General features: G+C 39.4%; 1 protein-coding gene across 2 annotated transcripts in view; it reads right to left on the bottom strand.

Annotated features, from left to right (window-relative positions):
- Positions 1-291: 291 nt before the first annotated feature.
- rbm6 (RNA binding motif protein 6) overlaps positions 292-10,110 on the bottom strand; it is an 18,257-nt gene continuing 8,438 nt past the window's right edge. The window contains exons 7-23 of one of the 2 annotated variants that reach the window (XM_020598054.1): positions 7,123-7,197; positions 6,249-6,537; positions 5,973-6,130; positions 5,760-5,860; positions 5,601-5,670; positions 5,427-5,505; positions 5,281-5,336; positions 5,079-5,193; positions 4,535-4,632; positions 3,713-4,066; positions 3,476-3,625; positions 3,281-3,346; positions 2,940-3,167; positions 2,779-2,853; positions 2,603-2,700; positions 2,468-2,519; positions 292-2,380 (exon numbers count right to left, since the gene is read on the bottom strand). In XM_020598054.1, coding sequence (XP_020453710.1) covers positions 2,291-2,380; positions 2,468-2,519; positions 2,603-2,700; positions 2,779-2,853; positions 2,940-3,167; positions 3,281-3,346; positions 3,476-3,625; positions 3,713-4,066; positions 4,535-4,632; positions 5,079-5,193; positions 5,281-5,336; positions 5,427-5,505; positions 5,601-5,670; positions 5,760-5,860; positions 5,973-6,130; positions 6,249-6,537; positions 7,123-7,197 — 2,154 coding nt within the window. In that variant the 3' untranslated portion in view covers positions 292-2,290. Of the gene's footprint in view, positions 2,384-2,467; positions 2,520-2,602; positions 2,701-2,778; positions 2,854-2,939; positions 3,168-3,280; positions 3,347-3,475; positions 3,626-3,712; positions 4,067-4,534; positions 4,633-5,078; positions 5,194-5,280; positions 5,337-5,426; positions 5,506-5,600; positions 5,671-5,759; positions 5,861-5,972; positions 6,131-6,248; positions 6,538-7,122; positions 7,198-10,110 lie in introns of both variants that reach the window. The other variant, XM_020598053.1, reaches the window with a different exon arrangement.

The following is a 10,110-nucleotide window of genomic DNA, read 5'->3' as shown; positions in this document are numbered from 1 at the left end:
GACTTTGTCTGTATAAATCAAAATGCTAAACCCTACTGTTGAAGCCCTTACACAGTGATGGTACCGTAACCTTTCTAACTGCAAAGACTTCTCATTGTCTAATGGCAATTTGTGCCTGAGACCAGACAACACTGCAATACCATGTCAGCAAAGTACATGAAACAAAAGTCCATGTGACTCTTGGTAATAAATACTCTATTTATATGCAAATAGATAGTATACTTAAACCTGTGTCAGATAGTGACCTACCTGAAATGAAATGATCACTTCAACCTACCATGAAGACAACAGGAGAAAATAAATCTCTGCAAATATTGAAGTAATTTAAAAGACCTTCCAGCATTTAAACATCAGACCATTGATTTGAGCAGACATGCAATCAGTCCATTATTCCAAGGACACATGGAAAAACAATAATTACCAAAACGCTTCAAAGACAAATAGGTATAAGCTAAATGGTTGCTCTTTTTGTGGCAGTAGAATCAATCTTTAAATTGTATTATACTGTAGCTATATATTCTGAATTTGAGGTTATTGTAAGGGCATAATAAATTTGGCTTTGTCTCACTGCTTTGTGTTTGGCTCATTTCAAATTCAGTAGCATGTGTAGACTAAAGCATGCCACTGAACAAATATTTTCCACAACTGCTCCAACATGATACAGTTAATATGCAGGAAGGCTTGTGGGAAATCCTGATGAGTGTCCTTGAAATAGAAAGAACTATCACATTTGATAAGAATATCTCTATGATGCACAGACATGTAAACTCACAAACAGAATGGGTTCAAACTCGTTACAAACAACAGTCTTCCCCTCCTGAGGGAAGAGTGTGATGCAGCTTGGAATAAAGATGAATGACCATTTTGGATCCTGAAAACAGCAAGCTGGAGGTTTCACTTTCAATCCTATGGTTTGTCCAGTTCAGGTACAATTGATTTCAATTTAAACAAAACTGTGTAGTACTGTCACCGCCGCTGACCTGACAGAATAAAGGTTAAAACTGGCTTGTTGTAGTCCTACAACTAAGCACAATCTACAGCATGCTGTGTCAAGGGTTACTGCAAAAAGAACTGAACTTGGGATAATCACTGTGGTTTTGTTTGTGCTTTCCTGTTTTGTTGCCAAGCCACAAAATAAGGTCTATGCTTAGCTGTGAAGCTTTGTTGTTGTGCTGTCCTGTCTCCTCAGACACAGAGACTCCATATAGCCTCAGTCACTCTTAGAAAACATGACATTCACCTTTGCCATTTCACCCACTGCTCACTGGAGATGAACCAGGCCAGGGAAACAGGATTACTTGTTCAGGCCACATTTTCCTCATTAGGTTACTCTGTAAAAGCAAGCACACAGTAGGAAGCACAACTGCTCTTAGACATGTGGAAAGGTGTTGGCTTCCCCCTACACTGTCTCTGTTTGTCATTTAGTGCTGCTCCCCAGTGTTCTTGTTACTGCTCTCAGAGGAGATAGTATGTCAGTACAATAAACCCACACAATCCTCAGCATTCAGTGTACCATAGCAAGAGAGGGTGAGGGCTAGTTTCTTCATATCAGTAAAGGTCAGAGGGGAGGCTTCATGTTCTAACTCCTGCAGTGCACAACTGGGGGACATTAATACTGCATCTGTTGCGAGTTGAAATTGTGTCAATGATAGAAAAGGCATAAAGCAAGATGAAAAGAGCAGCCTTTACTGGTATCCATGAGAGTAAATCGTTCACTTTAGTGTTTCTCTAACTCCAAATTAATATTGATTTGATTCAAGAACCTTAACAGATTAACACAAACTATAACATGGTACCATGCTGTCATCTAGTGGCCATAAAAGTGAAACACAATCACATGAAACAAAGTCCATAACCACTTTTTACTTAAAATATGCACATACAATAGTAATTTTAACCAATGAAAATTAATAAAAAACATTCAGCTTTAAAACAAAATGTAACTGTAGCCAGTACGACAGTATCATTGAAAAATGAGGGAACACTTCACAATTATAAACACAGGCCACAAATAACATGGGCAAAACGAGCAATTAACAGCATGGACCAACAGTTTCTGTACAACTTCATCACTGAGGATGTCAAATAGATCTTGTTTCTGACTTTTTTGAAGTTCCACTGTAGCCATGTTATGTGGTTTTTGAGTCACATCATCTGTCACTTTATTTCAGTGCAGAGAACCGTGACTCTACAGTGTAGAGAGAAACTGTCAAAGGGATTTCTCATGCCAAATTTGGCAAGCCTGTCATTAACATCTCGCATATTAAAGCAAGAACGTGTTCAGATGAGATCACTCGAGTTCCTTGAACCGAGCAAACATGGCCTTGCGTACTGCTTGCTTATAGGTGGCATGGTCCCAAACGACAGGCTCCTTTTTCCTCTGCTGAAGAGACAAATGCAATGAAAGGTTTAATAAATGAACCAAAACACCATGAGATTGATTAGTAAAATAAAACTTCACACCTACCATGACAGGTTCTGCCCCTAAGCCAGGCCTCTCACTGACTTTACTTATCTCCCTGAACAAAGATATCAAATTGTTAAGCAAACTCCTAGAACTTAGAGCTTTGTTTCCCACTTTTATCATTTCAATCACACCCACCTGGAGCTTCCAGCCCAAGTATTATGCTGCTGTGGCTGTGGGTGATGGTGTTTTCTTCTTTTCTGTTCTGGTGATCTGGAAGTTTCTCTGGCACTCAGCTGTGGAAGATAAACTCCACCTTCAGCAATCTACTTACAACATGAAAATCTACTCCGGATATTTTACCGTTCACTTACTTCTTTTTCTTGGTTCTCCAGTGCCTCCAACTCCTTCTTTGACCGCTTGATCTTAAGATGAATCTCCATATTTTGCTGTTGAGACAATATATTGAGTATTAGCGGGTATATTTCTAAAATCACTGACAACTATTGTTCATTTCGAGGTTAATAAATAGTACTTTATGTAGGTCTGAAAGCTGCTGGTGGCGGATCAGAGCATCCTTGTTGGGGAACTGTCTCCTACATAGCAGGCAGGCCATCTTCTTCCAGTCTGTCAGTTTGTCATCCTTGTCCTCAGAGTGGCTCCCCTGACTACTTTTAGCTGCCTCCTCCTTATCCTCCTCCACCTCTTCATCACTTCCAGCTGCATAGTCTGATGCCAGCAGGCCCAGAGAGCCAATTGGACGCTGACAAAGCAACCACACAAGTATTGAAAACAGTTTTTTTCAATCAAGTTTGTTTCTTACATTCCTTTATCATATTTAAAAGGGCACAAGCACGCTAAGTGACAGATTAATACCTTTGACTTTTCATCTTTCTTAGGTGGAGCAAGGGGCTTTTTGAAAAGATCTTCTCCACCTGAGATCTGGGGATGAAAACAAGGAGCACCATGAAAAACAAGACAGCAGAAATCAATAGTTGTTGTATTTAAATCTTTGTAAAAATCCATGTACTATGTAGACAGATGTACAGGCACAGGAAGTGCATTCCTAACCTTCCTCTCAAAAATAGCGAAACCAGCATCAGCCGACTTGGACTGCCTCTTATCATCATCTATTCCAGTCCTCAGCAATGGTGATGGGGCACGGACACTATCCTTTTGTCGATTCTGGATCTTTGCCCACCGTTCCATGTCTTTCATGATCTGCAAATGACAAGCTCCTTAACTAGCTGCATTTTAAACATACATATCTCCCTTTTGTGTGCACTGGTATTATAAGTGAAGTTCTACCTTGACAGCAGCAAGACTTCTCTGTTTGTCCTCTTTATCCTTTTCTTTTTCCTTTTTAGCAGAGTCGTCATCTTCTTTCTTCTCAGTAGCTGCAGTGGAAGAAGTCAAGACATGTTCCGGAGCAGAGCTGGCAGCAGATGCTTGAACTTCTGCCTGAGATGCTGTCACTGAAGGCACTGATGGTTTCTTCATCTCTAGAGGAGCATCAGCTGCTGGGTTCGAAAGAATGGCCTGGTCTTCAGCGGTCATGGTCACAGGTTGTGACTCTGATGAATTCCCTCCAGGAACTGGGACGTAGGTCTTTGACACGGCATCCCAGTACATATACTCCTGGGTCTGAGCATTGTAGAAATACTACACACAAAAAGGGCGAAAACAGGGAAATGAAAACTTAATGACAACAAAACCAATAATTAATGACACACTGTTTCCCTTTATATTAAATCATTCACATATTCTTATGAATATGCTACAATTAATACTTGATGAGCTCTTGCAAAAGGTGAGTCAATTATAAATAATCAACTCAGACAACAAACACAGCTGGTCTGTCACTAAAATAAAAGTGGGAGGTACTGGTAATAAATCTTGAATGTGGGATCAAACCACAAATCTTACGCACGTCTTTACATCAACTATTGAAAACAGTTTGCAAATTACAGCAGGAGGTTAAATGTCCAATAAATATGTATGAAAACCACTTGTTTCAAGATCCAATTACTTCTGGGCAAATGTGTATTAGTTGTACAGTATTTAATATTCTTTGGCAGGTTACGGACAAACAGCATTTCATCACATTACAGTGACCTAACGCTTTCTCACCCTAGAGCTAGGGTCGTAGTATAGTGTGGTTTCAGGATCATAGTAGAAGCCTGACGTGGAATCGTACAAGTAGCTGGACATGTCTGGAGTCTCAGAGCCTGGAGAAAACAGGACAAACACATATGACCAACAAACAACAGAGATATTCAGAGAACTGGTTCAACTTCAATCATGAAAAACGAACGATTCACAGCTACCATGTTTATGACAACTGTGGTAGTTTTGTCTGTAATGTGACTTGAATTGAAATCATGTGAGAAACTATACCAATGTGAAATAGTCAATTATTCACCCATTTTCAATTTCATTACAAAAAATGAATACAAATCAAAGAAAAAGGAAAAATGAATCAAGGATGGCCAATCTCACACTATCATTATTTGTATTATTCTTCTACACTTAAGACCTTTTCTCTTCAAGTCCAAAATGTCAGATTTAAGGCAAATGCAAAAGCATGTTACATTTAAATATTACTAAAACCATAAAGCCGTAATAATACTGAGCTGGATTCCAGATGAATTTGAACATTTGACTTATTTCTCACCATATATGCACGTCTGTGATCCGTCTGCAGTAGCGGCAGCTGATTCTGTGGGCACCTGAGGTCCACCAGTGAGCAATGAAGGCTCTACAGCTGGAGCCTCAGTGTAACCAACTCCCTGTGAAGTGTTAATGGAGACATCCAGTGAACTAACAGGCTTTGAGGAGAGATATCAGCCTCTTTTGCATTTTGCTTCACAACCTACCTGGTTAATGCTGGGGTCTGATGGCAGAGAGAGGTTGGTGCCAGTCATCAAAATACCTGGTGATAAACATGTGACATTGTTTAAGACCATTTTAATAAACAGTGTGTGGTGACCAAGATCCTTGACTGTGTCTGATGAAGTCTAACCTTGCATTAAAGCAGGAGCACCAGCAGGTGGCTGCAGAGGTAGCAAGTACAGTGGAGGCTGTGGGTACTGCTGCTGCTGCAATGCCAGGACAGAAATCATAGTTCACTGAAGAACTCGAACTACGCTTTTTTTTCCATTAACTGAAAGTCAGTACAATAAAGACTACAACTTACACCCATCATGCTGGCCTCAGGTGGATACCCAAGGATAGAGGTGTTTTGTTTATCAACATCTCTTTTGTAACTGTATAAGACAGAAAATCATCAGGAACAAATGAGATGGGATTTCTCTATTAGACATGATAAGAAAATCCTTGCGACACAGTGACTTACTTTGGGTTCTTCAGGGGTTTGGCAACCTCAGCATAAACTCGGACTCCGTCAATATAAAGGGGCCGAGGTTTAGTGAGGAGTTCAACCAGACGTTTCACTTGCTACAAAAGAAGTCACTATGGTAAGTGCATGAAAATTACAGGGAAACATTTGACATAAATAATAAAAATCTGTTAGAACATGAAATCATAAGCACAAATTATTTTTTGGCACCTCATGGGAGTCCATATCAACAAAGCAGAAGCACTTTGATCCAGGTGGCTTGGCCTTGACGAGACGAACATTTCTTTCATCCAGATATGCAAAGGGATCTAATGCCTTCAGGATAGTCTCTACTGTGGTGGTGGGCTTAACGTTCTTTATTATCATGGCTATAAGGTAGCAAAAGAAAAATGCTGTTAACTCAGTTAGGAATAAAAATCTCTGAACAAATATATCCATGAACTGCTATCATTTATGGCCACAAAATAACAGTTTAAGTTAAAGTACTTTTGCTGTCTTTAAAGACAGAGTCAGATTTGTGGAGAAGAGGAGGAGGAAGGTTGCGGTTGCCATTGGCCCAAGACTCTGCCTGTTGCTCCGTTTCTTGCTGTTGGAGCTGCTGGTCCATCTGCTGTTGCCAGGCCTCTGGAGTCAGGTCAGAGCTACGCTCCCACTGGTTGTGGGGCAGTGGATCCACAGGAGCTTTTGGTTGGGACCCATTCAGGCTAGTCTTCGACTCTTCTAAAGGTTCATCTGGTCTAGGCAACTTGGGCACTTGGACTTTGTGATCTGATTCCTAATTTACAGAGACAAGAAGGAAAGTCAGTTAATGCTTTTAACTGTGGTAAACAGCATAGTGAATGCACACCAAAAAAATCTCAAATTCTGGCTGGGCTCTTTGTCTGAGCTAAAATGCCATTAACAGGCTATTATTAGAAATCACGCTTTACTTCTTTCCCTTTTTTCCCTCAGTTTATTTTACTGAGCTTTCCTGTTGTCTGCTTAGCTCCAGTTTGTCCTTTCAATTTGTTGCTATTAGTGTTTGAAGTTAATGCAAACTTAAATTAGTCCATTAGTACTTCAGAGTGTATAATCCAAGGCTTTCACTGTGAAGCACCCACAGCGTGAAGATGGTTTTTCTTGATGCATCTTTTTGTTCAGAAAAAGTGACTACGAAGAATCACTGAGAATTAATGAATCAATGACTATTACCTCTATTTCTGTAAAAAGAAACTCAGAACAATACTGGTACGATTATGTTGTACTAAAATATTGTAGAAATTGTTCATTACCCAATCATTATTCAAATACTGGCTTTTATTTGACAATTTGCCAAACTAATAAAAAAAAAGTTTTTAAATCATCCTGTCACTAAACTCACATGAACACCTCCTTCCTGCTCATCTGACTGGATGAATTTCATTGTGGCTGTTCTAGTACCAACCTTTAGGGATCCCTGAAAGAAAGAAAATAAAAAAGGCAAAGATAAATTAGTATTAACACTATAACAGCTCATACCAAAATAATATCAATGATACCCAACATGCACTGTGACAGGTTTAGCCCTCCTCTTCACTGTTGAGGAAAAAAATGGGCCAACACTTAAGGTGCTTCGCACAGACCATTTGCCCCCATACTATATTAAATAGTTTAAAGGAAACTACAAATTTCCTAAAACACAAGGTCACACCCTCAAATTACTTTTAACTGACCAGAACCCAAAGACAAGCAGGGGGTGTTCTATGTATGTGGATTAATAAGTTAGCTGGATAAAAATGCTGACAGTTTCAGATTATCCTGGATCCTTTGGATTGCTTGAAAGTCTCACGGGACTTGCTGTCACGGCAACATGTCTAATCTCAAATCTGCTCAGTTCTCAGGTTTATTCAATGTAAACAAACTTTGAAGATTTTAAGCATCTTGGAGCAGCAAGCAACTCACTGCCAGAGAAATAAGTTTAAAGATAACAGTATTAAGAGATCAACAGAAGCCTTTGGCCCATCCCAAACTGTACCATTTCAGTCAGGATGAAACAATTTATTGAGGTGGACTGCTGATACCTCATATTAAGAAAGCTGCATTCTTATCGCCAGTCACAGTGTGCATTAACCTGAGATATCTTGCAAGATAGTTTTTTTTACATATAGGGTTGTTTGTGGAAAATTTAATAAACCACCCTTTTTGAGCTATTTTAAAAGTGTGCCTGGCTCTGAAACTATTCACGAGTTTTCCTAGTCTGCCTTCTTTCTATATGCCTTGAGAACAAAAGGATCTAAATCTTATTACAATTTTTCTCAATAGCTGTGGCCAAGTTCATTTACTGTATCTAGGTTACAGTGACTTCAGAAAGGATTCCCACCCCTACATTTTACTACTGTAAATTCATACTGAAATTGAAAAGAAGCACTTGGAATATGTAAGGAGTGAAGGGGTGGGAATCCTTTCTGACAGGACTATGTGTAATTCATAACAGTTGAGTCACTGACATATTTTAACAAATGTCAATATATATGGTCTAGTGACTAGATTCTAGTCACTGGCCGTGAGATTATGCACTTATCTTAGATGACTGAATCCAGCTTTTCCCAATCATAACATAGGTGGGAGTTGGAGAACTGAAATATCCGGATAACTTTTAGCTGACATTGGAAAATCCAGAATTGCTCATTTGAGCTAGGATTTGTTTAGCAACGTACAAAGAACACCCCCTCAATCACTACCACAGAAAACAAAGGAGAGCCGCAAACCATTATAACTGAAAAGCTGTAACTAGGGAACGTTTGGCATTTTAGCCTGGAAACGATTAGTGATTTAAAAAGTTGCGGATTAATTTTCTGTCACTTGGGTAGCTACATTACAAATACATCTGAGCCTAGTACAAGGACCACTCATATCCACAGGAAAAGATAAATAAATGATCCAAAACAGAACTTTGTAGTGCATCCAAGTACCACACTCATCAGAGGGAGGTTACAAACCAAACAAAGCTAAACTGCATTCGTACAGAAAGAGATGAGCTGTTTCAAAGGGAAACTCACAGCACACCAAAGTCACCCATAATTCTATGTACTGTTTGTCAAATTCAAAAACTCATTTGCTCAAAAATCATCATCATACATAAGTGCATTCGTCACACAATCTACTAACTTGGTCCTGAAGCATTTAATAAATAAATAAAAAGCGGCCGGTATTTACTTCTCATGTAGATTCAAAGTGGGCATACAAATCTGATGCTACAATTGCTGATCACACAGCTAACTGCATCATCTATCTAGTTTTTAATACTGACCTATCACAAGTAACAGAACATACACAAAAAAATAAAGTTGCAGCAAAAACAAAGCAGTACAGGATCAACCCGACTAAGAAACAGCAGGGCCAGACACACTGCTACACATTTCAGCAACAATCCAACAAATTCAAATTTTATTTGTATAGCACCAAATCACAACAAAAGTCATCTCAGGACACTTTACAAGGTCTGGACCTTACTATTATCACTATTATTATAGAGGAAAACCCAACAAATCCCCCTTGAGCAAGCACTTGGTGACAGCAGGGAAGAAAAACTCCCTTGATCCCATTTATCAAAGGATCAGGTGCAAAAGCACAGAGGTCCTGGCCAGTGCTGTTAACAGTCTCCAATGTCTCAAGATGAGAACTTCATTCAAAAAATGCAAGTTGAAATCCCAGTGATCAAATTTCAAGTTCAAGAGAATACAATGAAGGAGGGGTTGCTCTCCCTCTGAAAAGCAAGACTGACTGAAAAAGAGATGATTTTGCCACATAACAAGATGGCACTAGATGAAAAGTCAGGAGACAACCAGTGTTGACAAAAACCATAAATGTCGGAACCATATTTCAAATTTTCCATCCAAGAGCTGTCAAAATTTCCCCAATGAAGCACAACTGTCAACCCCATGGTAGTGGTCAAACAAAAGTCAGGGGATAACCAAAGTCATTAGGATTCACCCTCTATCCACCATGGATACCTATACCAAATTTAATGGCAACCCACACAACAATCTGAGACATTGCACCAAAAAACCCAAAATGTCAACCTCCTACTCACACTAAAGTAAAGTCTGGGGATCATCAAAGTTAGCAGGCTTTTTGTAATGGGGACCACGAAGTGCCTGTTCAAACCTAAGTGGTAATACAGCCAGTTGTTGAGATATTTGAACCTGTACCAAAGTGGTGGCACAACCAATTGACAGACAGACCACCATTGCCTTCCATATAGCTACAGTGCTAGTAGACATAAAAACTGCCAGAAGCAATATACACCAATATAGAGATGAAAAAATTATACAGAAGTTCTGATTATTACCAAAACTTTATTCTCATAATTACTACTGGACTGGGGGGA

This window comes from Monopterus albus, unplaced genomic scaffold (assembly GCF_001952655.1).
Source record: "Monopterus albus unplaced genomic scaffold, M_albus_1.0 scaffold36.1, whole genome shotgun sequence".
Lineage (NCBI taxonomy): Eukaryota > Metazoa > Chordata > Actinopteri > Synbranchiformes > Synbranchidae > Monopterus > Monopterus albus.
Note: the sequence above shows the minus strand (reverse complement) of the source record. Positions and strands in the feature narration are given on the sequence as shown.